This window comes from Aythya fuligula, chromosome 17, assembly GCF_009819795.1.
Source record: "Aythya fuligula isolate bAytFul2 chromosome 17, bAytFul2.pri, whole genome shotgun sequence".
Classification (NCBI taxonomy): domain Eukaryota; kingdom Metazoa; phylum Chordata; class Aves; order Anseriformes; family Anatidae; genus Aythya; species Aythya fuligula.
Window position 1 is genome coordinate 13,773,001 of NC_045575.1, and position 22,891 is coordinate 13,795,891.

The 22,891-nt window shown below is 38.3% G+C and overlaps 1 protein-coding gene across 1 annotated transcript; it reads right to left on the reverse strand.

The window, feature by feature from the left end:
- Nucleotides 1-907: 907 nt before the first annotated feature.
- PIWIL1 (piwi like RNA-mediated gene silencing 1) lies at nucleotides 908-22,097 on the reverse strand. The gene is made up of 21 exons (XM_032198702.1): nucleotides 22,069-22,097; nucleotides 21,513-21,598; nucleotides 19,683-19,815; nucleotides 18,964-19,089; nucleotides 17,999-18,213; nucleotides 17,049-17,170; nucleotides 16,320-16,400; nucleotides 14,550-14,747; nucleotides 14,056-14,167; nucleotides 11,764-11,884; nucleotides 9,132-9,249; nucleotides 8,884-8,998; nucleotides 7,773-7,960; nucleotides 6,987-7,059; nucleotides 6,429-6,629; nucleotides 6,029-6,132; nucleotides 5,430-5,500; nucleotides 4,661-4,814; nucleotides 3,646-3,771; nucleotides 2,277-2,424; nucleotides 908-1,528 (listed from the first exon to the last, which is right to left on the reverse strand). The coding sequence occupies exons 2-21, from the start codon at nucleotides 21,588-21,590 to the stop codon at nucleotides 1,412-1,414; spliced, it is 2,601 nt and encodes an 866-aa protein (XP_032054593.1). The 5' UTR covers nucleotides 21,591-21,598; nucleotides 22,069-22,097; the 3' UTR covers nucleotides 908-1,411.
- Nucleotides 22,098-22,891: the final 794 nt, after the last annotated feature.

The following is a 22,891-nucleotide window of genomic DNA, read 5'->3' on the forward strand; positions in this document are numbered from 1 at the left end:
CAGAATAAAGGCTTGTGTAAAGCAGAAACTTTCAAGAGATTTAAAAAAAATTACACTAGCATGTCACGTTGTATGCCAACTCCAGTCTTGAAGTATGTAAACAAATAAAGGATTACAACAACTTTATTCAGATCTTGCAAAGAAGAGGAACAATGTTCACAAGTTAGTTTCAAAAAACAGCACTAATCTAAATACTTCCACATGAACTAGTTTGAGTGTGTACCAGGTAACACATCTGAAGTAGTCAGAGTTTTGCTTTACAAATTAAGCCACTCCTGCTGAACAGTGACCACTAGGAATCTTAGCACTACAATCCAAAGCAATACCTAAGCACTTCCAATTATTTGGAATTGAAAACCCCATAAGTCCTGTGAATAGTAAAACTTTTTTTTTTTTTTTAAATAACTCCAGTCAGTGCTGACACACACTGATATCTTTGCTGGAAGTGAACTGAATGCTTGCTAAATGAGAAAAACAAACAAATGCTAACCTCAATTTAGTTCATTCCGGTTAAAATCTGCGGTTGTCTATAACACTCTGCAATTAACATGAAGTTGCACAACTATGCAAAAGCATATCGATAGTCTGTGCTAAGCCACCAAGACCACGTAAGATCATTCAAGATTAGTGAAATCCACCCTTTTGTGGAGTCACCGATAAATGTGTTCTAGAGTTGTAGTAAGATACAGAAGTAATTTTGCCTGTGACATTTCCCAAAGCTTTGGTATACTTAGAGCTCCTTCCTTAACTATGCCATTTTGAAAAATCCTATTTCACTTCCCTCTATTAGGCAGAGGCGTGGGCACAAGACAGGTTTTGATTTCTGTGATTCACCTACGAGGGGGCAAGCATTAAAAACCCATCCACAGTTGTTTTTTTTGCAGCACTTTGCAATTTTAATGCCTCAATAACCAAAAACAGCAAAACGTTCTCTTTTTAAGAGGTGGATAATATGAAATAGTTAAAAAGATAGATAATTTTGCTCTTATTTTAACAGCCAAGAAAGCAAGGGAACAACAATCACATTTTTGATACTAGAAGATTAATATGCTAACTGAAGAAGCTTGGATTTTGGTCAGCGTAACTATATTCTTAGCTTACAAGATACAATTCCATAGCAAACTTTACCAAAACCATAAATAAAATTACGTACTGATAATATTTTGAGAAGAATCCCCAAAACACCTCAATCAACAAATACTGAAAATATTGAAAATTGTGGTTTTTTTATTCAAAATGCAGATCTGCTACTTCAACCTTTTTCCTGCTACAATGAAGTTCCACAACTCCACATGCTCATCACTCCATGTGTCTCAAAGAAAAAATAAAAACAAGAAAACCACAAAAATTCATACAATTGTATATTCTCTAGAAAGGAACTGCAGTTTGTTTTTTAGCTGATATCTCAACTTCAAAGATAATAAAGTCTGTCTGAAAGCAAAAGGTTTGGTTCTCTGTGAATACTCTGACCTACAAGGAAAGCCAGCTTATGGGCATACTGGCAAGGAGCAGGTACTCTGATAACACCCTGCAGAAGGGGGAAGAAAAAAAGGAATTACTTTCAAGTAATTTATCAAAGCATGCCTTCACTGTAACAAAAAGAATGCTGGAATTCAAGAGTTTGGACACATGTAAAGTTTAGATTCCCTGATTCCCTGTCATTTATGCAGATTTGTGAAACAACATTACTTACACTGATATGCATTAAGGAAGTGCTTTATAGAAGAGTACAATCAGATTCCCAACTCCATTCCCCACTTCCCTCCAAAAAAAGCATGCCATTCAGGTTTTATATTCCATGCTGTATCTCACAGAATATGGGACATGTAAGTCATGTGACATATTTATGAATATTAAGATAACAAATCTACAGCATGTTTCAAGCATGAGCTGACTCTGGGCTGATCTTGGTATGCAACAGAAGAGGCCCAACAGGAAATCTAACAACACAGTTCCATCTCTACAAAAATTATTGCTGGGGGGAACAAATAATCACTTCATTTGTGTTTCTGACATAGAATTTAGGGATAATACTCAAAACATCAATGATAATGTGATAATGAAAACTCCTTTAGTCTTCAAGCTTCAGAGAGACCAGGTGATTGTGAGAGACTAGCTCTCTGATGGCCACTCTAGGTCCAGATGCATAGTTGCAGACATTTTGGAACTGCATGGGTGCTTTAAAGTTAACTTTTCTCTATCTTCTTGTGGGTTGTTACTACACAGAGGCACTCAGTTTATGAAGAATACTATAATTTCCCCAAAGAAATACTTACCGACCAGTTATAGTACATGTGGCAAAGTTTGTAAGTTAAACGTTGCACGTGATCTGGTTTCAGTTTGCTAGTGTCATATATCACATTATAATGAGTGGGTGCAACACAGCCATTTCTCACTGCCTGACTCACAATAAAGAAATCGTACCTGTAATAGAAGAAAAACCCTAAAGTCTTATACAGAAAGAGTTGTTTTTTCCTTAAATCACATGATGCACATGCAGTAAGCCCTGAAGTATTCCTTTTCTTTGGTCACAAAATAGTTAGTTCCCTCTATTTTTGAAAGGCCAGAAGACATGGAAGAACACAAGGCATCTGATTAGATGCAGACAGAGACAGTTGTAAGGCTGTGAAGGTCTTAAACCTTCATCACATAGGTTTTCCTCCTGATCTGCTCCACCCTGCACATACACTTAGCTTACACTCCTCATTTGTGTTTTGCTACTACACAGAGATGCTTCCATCTTACAAGAAAAATACCTCTTCCAGAAGAAATACTTAGCTACAGTACACGTGTACTAAAGAATATTACAGTATGCTAGCATCCAAAGATGGCTCAGGGTGTTGGTAGAACCAGAATCACTATCAGTAAGCTAATCAGTAAACTATCAGTTAAATACACACACACAAAAAAGGCAAAACTAGCTATTGTAACTATGCACTGCCACAGAAAGCAATATTCTCTCTCCTACGTGCTCCAGCATACCTTGAACAAGTCCACCATCCCACCATCTACTGAATAAGCTTTGCATTTCCTGGGTACCTGACCTAAGTTCCACAGAATGTCACGTGAATGAAGACAAATGAGATGTGTGTGTATGTTTCATCCATACACACACGACTGTGTAATTTTAAGTTGTCTTCTATTAATTTACCAGCCACCAAAAAAAACTTCCAAGTTTTGTCCTTAAAAAGGACAAACTTTACACACAATGTCAAAACTACACCCAGACAAATTAATTTCAGTCACAGACTGCTGAGTAATCCTATCAACAGGATGTCAGAGACAGTTTAAAAATCAAGAAGAGAAGCACCCAAAAGCAAAACAAACAAACACAAATGCAAAGCACTTATATGATATAGGAGTACTATATAAGAGTATTCATATATAAGTGCTTATATATATTCATATAAGTGCTAAATATTGAAATACTGCATAATGAATTAATAAAATTTAAGTTTACCCATTTCCCATCTGCATTCCCATTATCCATCTTACCCATTTACACATTTACATGTTTAATACTGTTTATTTTCAAAAGGGCATGCGTGGAAAGCATTCTTACATTCAATCCCACAGACAGTTTAATACTGGATATATTTCTTTTATTATCAGGTTGCTAGCAAATACAAGAATACACTAACTTACCATTCTGGTCTGGTAACCTCAACATCAACAACAGTACCAGGGGGTGGGTTTTTAAGTCCTCCACCAGACTGTGCAAAGAATCTGGTATTCACTCGTTTCTTCACAACTATCACAGTAAGTTTTGGACTAAATAAGTGAAAATAAGAGAAAAGAAGAAAAACAAAGAAAAAAGGAAAAAAACTGTCCTGAAAACCTGCACTGAGACTATTTCAGTAGCAGATTGTCTGCAGTTTTCAATTAAAATTAACTTTAGAGTTCTCCAGGGCATTAACTTCCAAGATAAGTCTTCACTGTTTCATTAATTTAGATTAAGTTGGACTTTCAGATTTTTTTTCAGATTCAGATAATTTCAGATTTTTTGGTTTTGGTGCAACATCCACCAAATCAGTTTATATTTGATTTCACAGGGAGATGAAAGACAGAGCATAAAGGAATCTTCCAAGTACAAAGCTGATTCTGCTATCTCTCTCCTTTATCTTTTACATATAGAAAAAACTGTGTGTAATAGTATTTTTTGGAAAAAAGCAAGCCATTACAGAAATGAAACAGAAGTAGCAAGTACTTCAGTTTTGCCTAGTTTGAATTGTTTTCTGTTCCGATTGCCTGTCATGTCAGGAAGTAATTTCATCATTCAGAGCAGACTAAAGATCAAATTGAAGACATGCACATGCAATACACAGTTCTTTCAGAATTGGTAAGAAGCAGACCTACCATACACATGAAATACTAATCAGGTATGACCTACCAGTTGAAAGGTCTTAATTACCATGCATCAAGAACAACCGATACATGCATATGCACATGTACTGAATACTTATGTGGTGTGTACAAAAAAATTCCTATTATTACAAGTTATGCATCTCCAACCATGTAAGCAATCATCAGAAAAACAGTTACTTGATGTGAAGCAATAAAGATGAAACGAAGAAGCAATTGTCATCAGTAACTGCTTTTTCTATCTTAGATTGTCTTTCTCTTGTGGTATGAAAAAAAGTGCCAGGGAACACAGACTTACTTGTAGTCTTTGCCAACACTCTTCAAACAATCCAGAAATTGAGGCACTTCGTAATTAACCAAAGTATGGAGTTGTCCATCTCCTACACCATCCCGATACACAATAATACGAGAGGGCAAATACTTATTCCACTTGAACCAATCTCTTAGAGCAGCTAAAAAAAAAAGTAAGTTGTAAAGACACTTCTGAATCGCCAAAGGCTTTTCAAAAATAACATACAAAATAACCACAAGGAAGAAAAAGAAACATTCTCATGGTTATACAATGTGAATATACCACAGCAGCAAATCAATATTCAATTAGAAGTACCTTTCATTCCACCCACTGAAGACTTTAGGGCTGCCAATCCACAAGTTAAAAACAAATACCTATCCCAGAAACAAAGAACAACAAAACCATATCTATTTTAGAATCATTGCTTCCACCTGCTCTGCATGATAATTTTCTTAGAGATGCCAACAAGAAAATTGTTTACTTAAAGTAGAATTAGTTCTTATCTCCTTTCAATCCATCTCCTGTAAAACATTCTTTGAGGTGTATTCTATCAAGTATTTACCCATCATTAAAAAAAAAATGAAATCAATGAAAGAACGTATACAAAATGATACTAAATTTCAGCAATATTTACAACTATTTTTAATTTTTTTTTTTTTTAATCTAAGTACAAGTTGGCAATACTTCCTCTTAAGGCAGCTAAAGAGGTGTGTTTTGAGGAAGCTAGCTTGTCATGTCTTAACTTGCTCCACTAGAACAGAAAGCCTTCCCTTACTTTGCAAGCAAGCTTTGAGACCATCCACAAGTTCTTGCCCACGACTTTGAACAACACAGCGTGAGAACCACCTGTGAATAACAAAATAAAAGATGACATTTAAGGCACTTACTGGGCTTACTTCAATTAAAAAAACATTTTTTAAATGTCTGTGCACATTTAGTCGTTATGATTATTGTGGGTCAAGGCAGTCAGGAAAGAGTTTGTATACTATGAGAATGCTCCCCCTGTAAAGCCCTTGTTGTAGACCAGTACCTTAGCACCATATGAAATTCTTATACAATAAACAACACTTTCATACAAGTCAATTCAAAAAGGTAAAGAGCTTGTCACCCCAATGACCTCCGTTCATCTCAGCCCTTGTCCCACCATTTGTCCCCTTCTGTCAAGCACGGTGGAAGAAGGGCAAGACTAACTTTTCAATGGATGCAGTGCAAGGAAGCATTCCCAAGTGAAACATATATTCCTAATCTAATATTGTAATTGTTATTAAAAATGTACAGTTAAATCAATTCAGACACTTACATGATAGCCTATCACAGTAAAGCCTCTTTTCACTTAAGGGAAAGATAAATTTTATTTTGGCATTCAAATCTTACCGTGTCATTGTTTGATTCAGGCTAGCAACAAATCCTGCAATTGACTGCTTCCCAGCTAAAGTGTCATGGTAACAATCAATTCCCACTACCATTACTTGTTTCAGCTGAAAAAGAATCAACAAAGAACATATGATAGATATGCAAAAGCACTTATCACCTCCATCCTATAATTTATCAGGATCATGACATAAGCTTAGCTGTTTCAGTTCATTTCAGTAAACCATGGATGCTCAATTCTTAGAACTACATTCCTCTTCTGTCCAATTGAACTTCAGGCCCCTTCTCACAGACAGAACAAACTCTAGAAAAAGTATTTGCTTTTTTATTTTATTTAAAAGGCTTTTTTTTTTTTTTTTCAAAAATAAGACTGAATAAGGAAAATGAAAAAAGAAATACATACTGGTATCTCAACACTCCAAAGTTCTCCACCCATTTTACAGTTCATTTGCAAGGCAATCTTTGTCGCTATGGCCAGAGTAGTCTGAGGCTTGCTTAAAGTGCGAGCAATCACACATTGACTTGGAATGGGACAATCCGTACAGAGGTATTTCTTGATAGCATCATACTTATCCTTTCGGGAACTAGACAAAATACAAACTGCCTTTGAAGGGAGAAAAAAGTTTTTAAGAAGCTAGATTCTCAGATTTACATAGCAGTTGTAGTTCTTTCAAAAAAAAAAAAAAAACAAACAAACAAAAAAAAAACTTTCTTACACTTGAGAAATATTCAAACCAGCTATCTGATAAGTTTCAGAAGCTATACTTCAGAGTCAAGTACAAAGGCTTTTTAAACAGAAGGATACTGACAGATTGGAATTTGAAAAGAAGTATGAGATCAGGCATGTAGGAAACAGTAGATATTCAGGAACCAGGAGTTTTTATTCCTAAAAATTAATCCACTAGTGTTAAAAAACAATGGCAGATTAACATGCTTTGAAATTATGGATTAAAATACATACTATATTTGTGTCAGGAGTGATACTTTGCTGTAAAACCCGTAAGTAAGCTTCTGTTCTATCATCCACTTCAATCCTGAAAAAGAGGAGAAAGCTGTTTTTTCTGTATTAAAAGTTTGAACAGCTATTAAAATCATAGCAAGGACATGAAATAAATACTAGTAAGGATACTAAGCAAGGACATAAATACTGATGCATAATGGGTCAAGTGTCACATTTACAGCTGTTCAACATACAATATTTGCAGTTTTTGAACACTAAGGGAAATCACTCTTGACTTAGGCTTCTAATGGCAATTACAGTTAAAAACAAGGTAAAGCACAAAGATATCATGCTCAAGGTCTGCAAAAAAACATGTATTCCTTCTTGCATTACATACAGGTCCATCTGACAAAGGTTTTGTTTAATGACCAGATGTCTAATACTGTTTGGTTTTGGCAGGCCTCAACCCCACAGTGAAAGTTTTCACAAATAGAAACATGACTAAGAAACTCAGTAAATTGACTAACCTGAAGAATTTGCAAACGGAAAGCAATTTATTATTTTATTATTATTTATTTTTTTATTTAAAATTATTTATTATTTAAAATTATTTATTTAAAATTATTTATTATTTATTAAAATTATTTAAAATTATTTATTATTTTTTACTATTAATTTTTTAAGTTAAAAGCTTATGCGAGATTCTATGCTGAGATATCTCTACTACATCTTGTTTACCATGTGAATCATGCTAACAGATACATCTTAGTAAGCACAGAATTATTTAACTTTGGGAAATACACTTACATGGTTGCCTTGTTCATTCTGATTCCCATTGATGGTGTGACTTTAAACAGATTTTGAAGTAATGTATTCGCAGTATCATAGTTGCGCCGTGTGTATATTAATAACCAGTTGTCCAGAGGCTTTGCACTGATTAATGGAGCTACCCTAGTTTCCCTTGACCAATCAGCAAACTGAGGATTGTAATCAAACTGTAAATAAGAGGTTGAAAAGAAAGAAAATCAAATAACCTACCGAACATGCTATCTCCTGATATGCTTCAAGAACAGACTATAACACCTTTGCCTAGAACATGACTGTTTTCGTTTTTTCCACTGATGTCACTGACCAATTTAAAGTAAGCTTTATCTAAAACTTTCAAGGCATCATACTTTAAATGTTTCACTCATTTAGCCAGTGTAAGTTACTATTTGCTGCACAGGTTTTAGTTAGATAGAACTATAAATATAGCTGTTTAAATATATTACTATGTTTTTCTCCCTAGATCTATTTTTAAATAAGGTAACTGCTTGAGAAAAAGACATTATAATAAAGAAGGTATAAGATCTTTTTAAGATTAGGACAGGCTTTACTGAGTACACAGATACTATTCAAACCTTTTCTATCTAACACCCTTTGAAAACCAACAAACCCAATTGGACACAGACTACTATAGAGTGATTATGTAGTGTTTTATGATAATCCATGATTTAATTGAAATTTCAGTCATTCATACTAAAAGAGTTACTCAGCTTTGAGTGAATAGATTCTGTATGTGTTTTTTCCATTGAACTCATTAATGGCTTTTCATTTGAAAGTCTTGGTATTTTAATAAATGAAAAAGAATTAAAAACATCTGTACTCTCCTACTTTTCTATCTGAAACTACTTTGTTTAGACAGAAAGGACTGTTTTGCAAGGAAGATGTTATAGTAATGCAAGCCAGACTCAGGCATTTTTAAACAGAACTTGTGAACTACTTGAGAAGTTTTTAAGTGTCCTGTATGGACAATGACTTATGTATCATGTTTTCTCTCCTAATGTTTTGTTTATAAACCAACAAGTAGTATTTCACCCTCTAAGAACTTGCTTCATTGATGAAAGATGCAGAAAATTTTATAAGTTATTTTATTTACCACATTTCCTGCTTGAAGGATCTTTTCTGCTTGAACAACTCTTCCCGTAAAGGATAGCAAGTTAGAATCAAAGCTTAAACCCCAGTCCCGGAGTTCCTTCTGAACACCGTCATCTCTGTTCAAAAAACAAGATTTCAATTAAAACAAGTTTGTTCTTGCTGGGATTATTATTATTATTATTTTTTAAATAATTTTGTCATGAAAGTTTTGGTCGACAATGAAGCACAGAAGATACCCAGGTAGCATACTTTTGGATGTAGTCAATAAGTCTTCCGATTTCACATTGCCTTCGCTCAGGTGGCAGTCGTGTATGAATGGCCAAGTCTTTCATCATGTTAAAATCATTCCGCATCTTCTCAGTCAATCCTGGTAACAGCAAAATTGTTTTCCAAGTACAAATTAGACTAAAGACATAGAAGAGTAAACTCTAAAACCTACATAAACCAACAAGTCTTTTTCTCTGCAGTTCACTTTCAAGCTGCAGCAATTGAAGAGTGTAACACAGTCTGTAAACACGAGACAGTAATTATCTATATGCAATAGTCAGTGCTATTTTAGAGGCAGTTTAATAGTAGTCTACAAGTTGTAAGAATACATCCCATGTTGGGTAACAACTGATACCTCTGCCGATGACAGCACAGTACAGATGTTTTGCTCTTCACTGAGCGCATATTTTCTGTTCACGGTTTGGGTTTAGTGGAAGTTTTCACTGTATTTGTAACATGCAAGCTCCTCAGCCTTTTCTTATTTTTAAAATAAAATTGTGTTTTCTAGTTTTCTTATTGCCCCCATTTGGTTTTCTTCATAGCAAAGAAGCAAAAGGAAGTTTTTTTTTTTTTTTTTTACTAACCAGATGGAAAATACCTATGTTTAAGTAGACTCATGCTAGCATTAACGTAATTTCTATCAGATCCCCAAAGCTTTGAATTCATCCTCCCATGTAGTGAAGACTACCAGCACATAACATTATTAATATAGTCAGTCATTCAATTCATTAGGGAAAAAAAAAAAAGAGTACACAAGATAAAATTCCCAAGTTGCTGAACAACACTGAACACTGAGGTCAGCTTTGCACTCTGAAGTTTAATATTCATGCCTGGCTGATTATACAGACCGTCAGCTAAAAAAAAAAAAAAAAAAAAAAACAAACACCAACACACACTTTCAAAATAAGATGTTCCTAATATTGTGATACAATGTCTTCTTACGATCCATGCAAGCTTGTCTTTAAGCTTTATCTGTTTCATTAAAACTTCGTATCTTGATGCTCAGTAATCTCCCAGGTCTTCATACAAGATACGTACATTTGTTACTTTTGACCCATGGTTAAAAGAACATGCTGAATTCTATGGTGAACACAGACATGGCTTTTAGTACTTGGTACAAGCTTAGGAGTTACTTAAAGACAATGAAGGTGCCTGAGTTTAGAATAGCTGACTAGGAACCTGTAGCTAGCAACGAATCTCCAAGTTGAAAGACTGCACTTTTATCTGGAACTTGAAACCAAACAGCTTTCTAGCCGCTCTAAGTACCCCTCTAGAACTGGAGGAATTAGCACACAATTCTTGAGCTCCAAGTGAGGTATGCACACCAGTCACCTGACCTCCACACAGAAAATCCCTCCCATCTGCGGTAGCCCAGGAAAACAGCCAAAAACAAGTCCTGCCATTTCCAACAGGTTTGAGGCCTTTACTGAGGTCTGAACAGTCTATACAAAAGACAGAAAAACAACCACCATGGCAGACTATCTATAATGGATGACCGTTTGGTCAGTCTTCCTATCAGAAAATAAGTTTCGGACTATCCCAGATGTGTTCCATGAATTACCAGTAGGCATCTGTAACAAGATTCAAGTTTTGTTCACCAATCAGCTCTATTACTTGTATAACAATCCCACATTTCCATTACTCCTCCTGAAATTTGAACTACACAGACCACATCAGAGATCCTAGGAGGGGCATTATGCTTTTTTAGCAAGCAAACAGTTTTAAGACATAGCTCAGCAATTTCACACCCAGAAGGAGGCCAGTGCAACTGCACGGGTACCTTATAAAACTGCAAAAGTAAATTTGCAGTCAGCCAAAGTATAGTTCACAAGAACATGAGACAGGATGTGCATCAAGAAAATGTAAACAGCTGAAATCCTACGCACATACTCATTAGGTCACCACTAAGAGCAGACTTGGGCATACTTTTAAAAAGAGAATTCCAGCAGAGGCAATTTGCTCACTGCTCAGGATCACAAAATCACTGGTATTGAGTATTTCTTGCCAGTCATGCAGATCAGCTGTGCATGTGCTGCAGCTATACAGTGGCATCAGTGGTAATCAGAGTTCTAAGGTTCTGATTGAACACACATTTCCATCTGCACAGATGTCAAGGAAGACATTTTTATACTTTTGCATTAGGGGACACCAAATTGTAAGATGCACAGCTCTTTATTTAGATTTCCAAAGCAAACCAAACCAGTTGTTTAACTGAGATAGTTCGCTTTGCTCAGTTATCCAACTGAGATGGCCAGGTACTGCTAAATGCAAACTAAGTATCTCAGAGAAAAACACATTCTTACGCAAATCACAAAATTATCTATAGATAATTTCCCTTTTTCAAACAGAAGTTATACTGTCAAAAACTTTTTAAGTTATCAGTGTGGCAACATTCAACTTCCTAGGCAGAGACTATGCAACAGCAAAACCCTTCAAACTTTTCAGTCTCATTTAAATATCTGAACTCTGAGCTTCATGCTTGTTTATGAACTCACTTTTATGCAAGCAAATAATTTGTAGTTAACTTGGCAAGAGTTTGCTGTCAAAACATCACTTTCAGCAGGAGGTATGATTTGACAGATGCTTGAATGTGAAGCAACTATTGCTACTGTACCTGTTAGGTAGCACAGCTCTGGAATTAGAACCACAGGTCCTAATATCATGCTTCCTCTCTTCCTCCGAGACTGACTGATCAAGACAGGCTGGTTCAAGTCAGTAATTTCTTGATTATATTGCTGTATTAGAAATACATATTGCATGTTAGTTTATCACAGAATTGAAGGGACCTTGAAAGATCATTGGGTCCAACCCCCCTGCCAAAGCAGGTTCCTTAGAACAGGCTGCCCAGGTAGGCATCCAGATGGACCCTAAATATCTCCAGAGAAGAATACTCCACAACCTCCCTGGGCAGCCTGTCCCAGTGCTTCGTCACCCTCACCGCAAAGAAATTCTTTCACATGTTGGTGCGGAACTGCCTGTGCTCTATCTTGGGACCATTACTCCTTGTCCTGTCCCAGCAAACCACTGAAAAGAGGTTGGCCAAATCCCTCTGTCTCCCACACCTCAGATATTTATACACATTGATGAGATCCCCTCTCAGTCTTTTCTCCAGGCTGAACAGAGCCAGGTCTCTCAGCCTTTCCTCATAGGGAAGATGCTCCAGGCCCCGTATCTTCTTTGTGGCCCTCCGCTGGACTCTTTCCAGGAGATCCCTGTCTTTTTTGTACCGGGGAACCCAGAACAGGACACAGTACTCCAGGTGAGGCCTGACCAGGGCAGAGTAGAGGGGGAGGATCACCTCCCTTGACCTGCTGGCCGCGCTCCTTTTAATGCACGCCAGGATCCCATTGGCCCTCTTAGCCACGAGGGCACACAGCTGGCTCATGGTCAACCTGTCGTCCACCAGGACCCCCAGGTCCTTCTCCTCAGAGCTCCTCTCCAGCAGGTCATCCCCCAGCCTGTACTGGTACCTGTGGTTGTTCCTTCCCAGGTGCAGGACTCTACACTTGCTCTTATTAAACCTCATTTGGTTTCTTCCTACCCATCTCTCCAGCCTTTCCAGGTCTCTCTGAATGGCAGCACAGCCTTCTGGCATATTCATAACAAACACACGATTTTCTTAATGCTCACTTCAGAAAGTATTTTTTATTAAAAAAAACTTTTGGTTTTTGATTGGTGCATTCACTTAATGAGAGCTCTTTTTGTCAGAAAAGGCCAAACACAGAAGCACTGTTCTCTCTGCTGGTATCACCAAGATACTGACTTGTAAGAGATAACAGACAAATAATCCTTCTGCCTTGCTTGAAGCAGTACCACCCGAAGTACCTAACCAGAGATTAGGATGCTCATTTCAGATCACTAATGGACAAGGTTCCTGCCCTGTGTAGCAATTTAATTAAATACACTACAAGAATCAAACAGGATTCCATGTAAGTCTGCAATTCATCCCCACCCAGCCACCCCCCAGCCTTTCTTCATATCTGGCAAGAGCTGGTCTGTCTAGTGGTCACTAATTTAATTTAGAAAGAAAAAAAGCTGACAGCCAACCATACTTCATACTTTAACCCCTTCTTATTCTTAAAGAGAAAACATGCAAAGAATAGCATTTAAAAACAAACAAAAAAGTGGGATCACAGCATAGGCATGAAGTCACAAGAGTTATGAACTCCAACCTGAACTAGAATAGATAATGAACTAGAAGCTAAATTTAAACTTGGTTCCATCCAGTTTTACAGCAGAAACTTCTGTGTAGGATTCCACAATTCCAGTGTTCGGCTTTCCAAAAGACAGTCTCTGGGACCTGACACCCCTGACAGGCCAGTCTTGCTAGCAAAGACTGAGGCAAAGGCAGCATTCAGTACCTCAGCCCTTTCCGTACCCTGTATCACCAGGGCCCAACTCATTCACAGCAATGGGCTCATGTTTTCCCCGATCTTCCTTCTGTCTTATAGATGAATAAAATACCGTACGATAAATACCTATGTACTTAGATCCTTTGTCTTTTACATCCCTTACCACATTCAACTCCACTTGGGTTTTGGCCTTCCTAACCTCATCCTTGTATGCTGGGATACTGTTGCGGTATTCCTCCCAGGTTACTTGTCCCTGCTTCCAGTCTCTGCATATTTCCTTTTCGCCTTTGAGCTTTACAAAAGCTCCTTGATCATCCATACCATTCTCCTGGCATTTCTGCCCAGTTTCCCACTTCTTAAGATGGGCCACTCCTACCTAATGCAAGCTGCCTACTGTAGTTACTTCTTTCAGATTACACAGTATCTATTAAAATAAAATTCTGCTTAAGCCAACTAGGAATGACTATTCCATGCATTGTAGGTAAAACCTCTGAAGATGCTCTGAAGTTTCAAGTTCAAGCATAATACATAGAATGACAGGTAAGTTTCCATACCCTTTTGTAGTAGTCTATGTAGCTGATCTCAGAGCCATCTGCTCGTCTAAAAGTACACTGTGGATTGGCATCCCAGTCAATGTCATCAACTCTGTATGTTCTGTTATTGTACCTGAATAAACAAGTTCACCATTTTATTTTTCTTAATCTTAAATACAAATGAAACAGAACTGTGAGGAAAAAAAGTTGATGGCCATACTCATTTAAGTTGGAAGTTTCACTCCTATCAACAGCAGTAACTTCAGGTTTCCAGTTATAACAGGTATCAATCATAACAGGTATCAATTCTACTAAAAGCTACATGGCAGTAACACAACATGAAAACAGACCTAATCCAAGACGCATTTCCCACTTTTCTAAATGCTGTTACCTCAACTAATTTGCTAACTAGACAGTGATAACATTTTCAGGTTGATAGTTCATTGTATACTCCAGGACATGGAACACCCCCCAAAAATAGAACAAATCTCTGAGAAGAGTCCAAAGAGACTTACTTTGTAAGAATAATTAGACCTATCAGTTCTTTAGCGCAGGCATCTCTAAATCTTTGCTCTTCAACCTGGTAATAGAGACTATACATAAAATCCAACACTGTTTCACTGCGAAGAATCTTATGGCTCACATCTGCACATAACATAATGCTTTCTTCGTACTGGAGAATAGAACTTGTGAAGCCTGGCCAAACCATCAACCTGACAAAAGAGAACATACAGGATCTTAATATACTTTGAAGCATCTCTGTTCTGTTCACTTTCTCAGACACTTGGAAATAGCCATGACACAACAAAAACATCATTAAAATATAAACAAGATCCCCAAAGTTAATAAAACTAAAAACATTTTAAGTGCATCTTTTTTTTAAAGTTTGTTTTTTTTGAGTCTTAAATCGACTAATTTAATGATACAGTAGTATGACTGAACCAAAAAAAAGGGCACTTCAAAAGTTAAGAAATCCATTTCATATTATTGGTCTTAAATATCTTAAATAGAAAGCATAAATGTATTCAAAAACTGTGTTAAAGACCACCAATAATTTACTTATTAGAACACTGTCCAGTTTCTTCCATCAAGCAGGTTATGTATGCTAGACTAACTGTAAGGTACACACCACAGCCCTAAAAGAGGTAGCAACTCAAACTCAAGCTTACCCACATGTACAGTAAACCTGGGGCTGGCCAGAAGCATCAGGCACATTCTAGGGGATCCTGGCAACACACAACAGCCTCCAACAAGGGAGTGTGGTGGTTTTACCGTGCTGGGCAGCTAAACACCACAACCGCTATCTCACTCCCCCTCTTTAGATGAGGAGGGGGAGAAGTAAAGCAAAGAGCAACTCATGGGTTGAGATAAGGATAATTTAATTTAAGAGAAATAATAATAATTAAAGATTATTATGAACTGAACAATTTAACTGAAGGGAAATAAAAAGGGAAAGGGAAAATTAAAAAAAGGAAGGAAAACAAAACAAATGAAGGCTATGTGGAAGTGCAGAGGAAAGAAATTACTCTCTACTTCCCACAAATGAGCAGTGATTGACCACGTCCTTGAAGCAGGGCCTCAACGCATGTAGGCAGTGTTCAGGAGGAGGACCGATGTTTTCATGAGAGCCCACCCCTCCCCTCTTCTTCCTGTTTCCACCTTTTATTGCTGAGTGTGACACCACATGGTATGGAATATCCCTTTGGTTGGTTTAGGTCAGCTGCCCTAGTGATGTTTCTCTTCTCACTTTTTGCCCACCCCCTAGGAGGGTTAGAGAGAGGCCTGATGCTGCGCCAGCACTGCTCAGCAGCAGACACAACACTGGTGTGATAACACTGCTGTTCCAACTACAAGTGCAGAGTACAACACTATATGGGCTGCTGCAGGGAAAGTTAACATCCCAGCCAGACCCAGTACAGGGAGTTCAAAAGCTACCATGCAGGGGAGCATGGCCAAATAAAAATTTACTTGGCAGGTTAAATGCCTTCAGAATGAAAGCTGGAAACTCCTGAACTTTAGAATTGAACTATTCAATGATCTCAGCTTCACAGATACTTATGCAAGGTTTCTGACATCCCAGTTAAATGTAAAAGCAGAAAATGCATTGGTAAAGAGTCATCAGACATTGCACACAGCAGGAAGTTATGAGAAGGAGGTCTCATGCTCTATAGGAATAACGGGTTTTAAGTCAAGTCTTTGAGTCTTTATTACAAGATAAACCACTGGAGCAATACTGAAAAATCCTCCTCTTTCTCCCCACCCCTTGGCTTTTCATTTTGCCAAACCTGTGATTAGGGATGCTGACTGGGTCGTTGGGGTTGTAATAGTTACGTCCAATCTGCTGCAAATTCATCATCTTCAAAAGCCTGCAAGTTGAAATAAGGATGTCATTCACCATTATTATTCAGTTTATCAACTATCCGTGGTCCCATCCCTCTGTACAGCTGTATAGTTTGTTAATTTGACTACATGAAAGTCACAAATGTGAACTTTTGATTAAATTAAATTTAGAAATTTAGTTTATTAAATGACAACTTCAGAAGTTGAGAAGAAGTTACCATATAACCTTATCACCCAGCTGAAGGTAACAGTCAAAACAAGCTACATTTTGGGTGAAACCAGGTAGCAAGTTCAAGTAGAAAGACTGTAGTGGAAGGAAAAAAATAACTTTTTCAGTTAAAAGTCTTGAACTACACTGTTCTTTAAGAGGCAAATCCACAGACAGAAGAGGGCAGAGACAGGCTAACTGCCTACAACAATGAGCACTGCAGCATGTCTCTGCTTGCTCAGAAAAAAGGCATAAACTAGCTTTATACTAACATGTACCAGAAGCATGCATGTAACTGCATGCTAAAGTGTTACCAGATGTGGTCGGCCACATAGTAACAGTAGCTACAAAGGCTTGAAAATTTACATTTGTCATATTGATTTGTAGTCTGTTCCTTAGAAAGGAAACACTTAAGTCAGATATTTCTCAAATGACTTCTTATAAAGACGTAACCTGGTAAGCAAACCTTCTAAAAATGATGTTATAAAACTGCAGACATGTAGGTGAACTAGGCGGCAATTCATTAGTCAGTGTGATTGTGATCTTCACATCTTCTCCATTTCGCGTCTTACTAAAGACTTCAGTAACCTGAAAAAGCCAAATTAGATTACCAAAACCAAAGGCAAACAGGGCTATAGCTGGACTTCGCTCCATTAATATCAAGTGTAGTAGCATATTAAAATTCTACATAATAATCTCAAAAATTAGCTGAAACAGGAATTTGATTTCCTACTATGACTGTAAACTGCGATCGAGAATGCTTTGCTTGCTTATGTGAAACACTAGGCACAGAACAGAGGCTATCCCGAAAGCAGGTTGTACAAGCAGACGATTTGGGGCAGATTGTTAGCAAGGACGCAGTATGGGCAAAGGGGGCGGCTGTGGTTGGCTGACTGCCGGCTAGCAGACGAACTCCACCTTACTGCTTGCTCACACCCCCTTGCCTCCCATCCCAGTAGGACAGTGGGGAAAAAAACAGGATGAACAAGAGCAAGAAAGCTCATGGGTCAAGATGAAGACAGGGAGATCACTTACAGAATTACCATCATGGGCTAAACACAGATTCAAGTTGTGGAAATTAACTTCACATTTGCTTACTAATTCAGATATTGGAGAGGAAAAAAAAAACATTAAAAATGCATATGGTAAACATCTACTGATCCATGCAGAAAGAAAACTATCTGCACTATCTGCTTCTGTGCAGAGGATTATTCAAGTTTGCAGAGCCTGAGAATTAGAATCAGAAGTTTACCAGATTTCTCTGTGCAGGCAAATGAGCTTACACTACTAAATTCAATCCAACTAAATGTTACTCATTGGACATCAATTCTCTACATTCAGCCAGACTAGTAAGAATTAAGAAGCACCATAAAATATAAGTCAAAATAAGAATATTATAGAATTCTCATATCACACCTTATTCCCTAGTTTTTTTGGCAAGAATAATATTGATCCATCAAATGCATGTGTCTTTCCAATCAGCTCTTCATGCTGAAAGAGCAAAGCTGATCGAAGACGGCGAGCTTCCATCTCAGGATTATAGCCAATATGGTACTGATACAAAGCCCATTGGGGTCGAGATGTCAGTCGAAAATAATTCGCAATTAATTTTATCATAATACCTGAAGAACCTAAAATGAGAGGCAAACATCCTAGTGGTTACAAAAGTTTAACAGTTTATAACACTTTAACAACGCTGAGAAGTTTTAAAATACTGTCATACAGAGATTAGATATCTGTTGCATTCTGCAATTGTTTTGTACAATGAAAGTTATAGAAAATTGTCACATATGCACAGTATTATCACAGTCACCAGAGCTTTTTATAATTCCTTCATCCATCAGGAAAACTCCCACATCAATTGAGGTAAACATTTATATCAGTAACCTGTCTCCTAAAGGGTAAGCACCATCTGCAACAGAGATGAATCGCTACCAAAACACAAATGGACAAATTACTTTCTTTACGTGAACAATAAACATGTAGCAAAAAAACAACACAAGTATCAATCAATATAGATATCCACTTTCCCATTCCCACAGGCTAAAATGACATATCTTTCGGTATTTCAAGATTTAAAAGTAAAAAACATGCAGTGAGAACTAGCTGCAGGTCAGTTAAAGTATTTTTGCTAGTTTTTCAAGTTTCATTTCAAATTTCCTTTAGACTTAAAAACACAAATTAATACAAAATGTGCACTGCAGTCAATTATGGATTATCCATTTTATTTTGATTATCCACTTTTCCTATTCAAAATACACCTCAGACAAAAACAAAAAAACCTACAACATGCAAAGCAATTGGCAATACTAGGTTGACCTTTAAGAACTACTTTTCATTTCAACTTGCTTACAGTTGTCCATAATCTAATCTGAACATACCAGTTTTTGATTCTCGAACATGTTCTATGGCTTGCCGAGTATTCACCCCTAGGTCGTGGAAATCCCGACGACGTCCACCCCTATCTGCTAAAGACAACTCCTGAAATCCAGCTGAAATCTGTAATCCTATTGGTTTGAAAATTGAGAAAAAAAATGAAAAGTAATACATACTATCTTACTAAGATTTACATTTAACCAGCATGCAAACAGAACAGCTCATTAACCAGATGAAGAAGGATGGACTAATAAACTAAGTCAATCTCTTCTGCAAATGCAGGGGAAATAGCACTTGTTTCAAGTCAAAATGACACTGAAATATGAAGGAGTACATTGTGACACACTGATATGAGAGTTTCATTTCATTACTAACATTCAAGAAAAAGAATGACATAGCAGAAAAAAAGTACTAATGGTAGTCATGCAGTTGATTGTGCCAACAGCCTTCTAATTTTATTTATTTATTTACTAGTTTGATAAATGAGCTGGTAACCTGTTTAATTTCTAGCACACTTAAAGTAGCTTTCAAAAGTCCAGGTTCTGTTATGCTGCGTACTAGAGTGACAATACTATCAATGCAAGGTAAACACTGTAAACTTTTCCAAATCTTAGTAAGAATCTAATTTTGAAAAGAAGAATGAGAAAAGTTGTATAAAGAATACATTAACTCTCTTCAAATCACTTGCTCTTGTGGGAAATGAACATTTTTTCCTCTTTCTGACCTAGTGGCTTTGGAACAGTCTGAGGGACTCTCTGTCGCCCACGGCCACTGAATTCTTCTGACAGTGTTGGCGGAAGACTTGGCTGTTGTGGTTGCCGATGACCAGATGGATGACTTGAAAAAGACCGTTGAGCCTGCAATAGTTGAGAACAACTTTTCCTATCACAACTAAAGAAACAGCATGCTTCTTAGAGTACAGCAAAACACAGCCACTAATCAAGTTCAAATACCCAAATACCCAAGTTTAACAGCTACATACTTAATACAGGAAAAAAGGAATTAAACGTAGCAGAGATATTACTTTGTACTTCAAATACTAAAACAATGGGTGACAACTTGTGACATATATATATTTTTTTATTATTATTATTTTTTTTCTTCTGGAAGTTATGTTCATTTATCTGCAGTACTTATTTTTATAAAACAGCTCTTGCAGCTTTAGTGTTCAATGATTAAGTAACATTAAAGAGTGTCACATCTGGAAGAATTCCTCAGAATAACCTGGAATAGATAAGAGCTTTTTTCCTCCAAAACAAATCCAGGTTTCCAGAGAAGAAACACAGATTTACTCTATAAATAAAACTACGAAACCTGAGCAGCTCTGTCCCACAACACAGCAATTATAGGACCCCTCAAACCACTGCCACACACCCTGCCAGCACCCAACTCCTGGAATTCCTCTACCCCTTCACCCTCAGAGCACTTGGCACCTGTCTCACGATTCCCACATGCACATTCTGATGCAGAACACAGCACTCCACAACATCAGTAAGTAGGCAGGCCTCCATGTTCTTATAATCTCCACCTTACGGTCTTTATGTCCACTCAACACAACTCATTGCAATTTGTGCTCACTGTCCTCTTTCCCTGTACTCCTTCCTACTCATCCCGTTGCCCCCCTCCCCCCACCCCCCACCTCCCTTTTCCTACCTTTGCAGCAAGAACAACCACAAATTTGTCAGAAAATCAGTAAGGAAAGGTAGGCCTCTGACCTTAAACCTCACTAACCTTTTTTGAAAAAAAAAAAAAAATAAATAAATCACTAGCAGTAACAACTTGGTGGTATTATGATACCTCTGTATCAGTCCAGTGTAAAAGTCAAATAGCATGGTGCATTTCTACAACACATGGCTACTTGCTACTGTTTTCCCCTACAATTAGGGCAGATCGTGTTCTCACTTGAGACACAAGTGCACGCCAAAGCCCTCATTTTCCAAACTTGTATGAAACTCTTTTCTTCATTCTGCAGCCTTGTACAAAAGTGGCTTTAGAAACACTTCTGGAACTGACCTTTGCAGAGGAAGATATGCTCGGCCTATACAACAGAACAGTGTCAGTTTACATAGGGAGAAAAAGAACTAAAATCATTTTTTTCTCCACTTGGACTGCATCAGCATTTGTTGTCCAACTTCACCTATAGTCATGGTTTCTTTTCTTTCCTCCTCCACAAGAAGATACTGACATCACCTCCTGACTTCTGCTATAAATTCTACTCAAGTCATGAAGCACAAGTTTGAAGTAATCACATCTCAGGTTTATAAACCCTATTCCCAGTTCAAGAGGGCCATCAACGCTACAAGACACATTTTCCTGTTTCAGAAACAGGCTTATAAGCTACCTCCTATTTCTACTCATTCTATTCAGACAACTATATTACAATAGAGCACTTATTTAAAATCACACAGAATTGTTTAATTTTATTAACTGCTTTTGATTAAATACATCTGACACAAGATATACATACATATATCATTCAATGTACATGTATAGATCTAATATTAACTAAGTCTTTTCAGAGCATAGCTGTGTGAACTAAAAAGAACCAACTTACAACAGCTCCTACAGAAGGAACAGCAGTTTCCTGTCCTGGAGGCCTCCCTCTGGCTCTGGCTCTAGCTCTTCCTGTCATTTTCCCTTCTAAGACAAGGCATGTACAGCATTAGCGTTCAATCTCCCACTTCCCCCACCCAACACATATTATGAACAGCACTATCACATTTGCCCTTGTTTAATTTAAATTGATTCAGTAAGATGCACCCTTATTTACAGCCCCCCCCCAGCCTTTGTCTCTCCACATTAATACAGCCACAACAGCCAGTGTGAGTAAGTAATGGCTCCTCAGCGCAGGCCTAATGGCACAGCCCACCAGGTGCTCTCAAACTGCGCAGAAAGACAACTGGCGAGCACAGGCAAATACACCTCAGTCAAGCCAAAGTCAGGGCCCATGACACCAAGTTACATCTGCAACTGGGTTCAGACCCATTCCCCGCTCTACCCCCGGAGCACCTCACACCCCCTGCCAACCACACGCCCACCCCTCTGCTCGCACAGCTCCCCTAATACCCCAAACCACCCCCCGACCCCTCTCACACTCCTCCCACAACAACCTGCCCTCTCTCTGGGCTCGATCCCGACACCTCCACCAGCCTCGGGCCGCTACCGGAGTCCAACCACAGCCGCTCCCCCAAACATAGACCCACCCCACCCAGGCTTTACCGCCGCAGCCTCCCCTCAGGCCACACCCAGCGCCTCGCCTCACGCAGCACGCGCTGGCGGCGCCAGGCGGGAACGCGCGGCCTTCCCTGATTGGCTGCCGAGGCTCGAGCGCTGCCGAAGAGGCCCAAAGTATTCGGCTGGCCCCAGCGGACGCAGCCGAAGCTGGCCGGGTTTTCCCGCCTCCGCCTTCACAGGGGCTTGCCCCGCCCCGCTGCCCCGCTGATAAATAATAAAAGTGGATAAATAAAAGTGGATAAATAAAAGTTCTGTCTGGCCGCGCCGACATGCTGCTTCCCACAGGGCGAGGGACCCCGACAGCCCTGGGAGGCTGAGTGAACTGGGCCGGGCCCTGCGCCCGCTGAGAGGTCTTCCTGCTCTGGAGGCTCGTTTGTCAGCCAGAGCAGGCTTTTGGTTGTTTTTTTTATAACTTTCCTGAGGGAACTTTCCCCTAAAAATTATTCCCTCATCGCGGTTCTTGCTTGAAACGTGAGTTTAAGTTAGCCAGAAGGTGGAGCAATAAAACAAGAAATAAAACTCCAAAGTTGTTTCAGAGGGTTGTGTTTGTCTACACAGATAAGGGTAAAACTTCTTGCTCTGCTCAGAGATGTGCCAAATATAGACAAAAATAGACACAAATAGGCTTAAATGTGCACTGCATGGAAGCTGTTGGAAGGAATGACTGGGCATAAGCCAATTAAGCATCAACAATTCAAA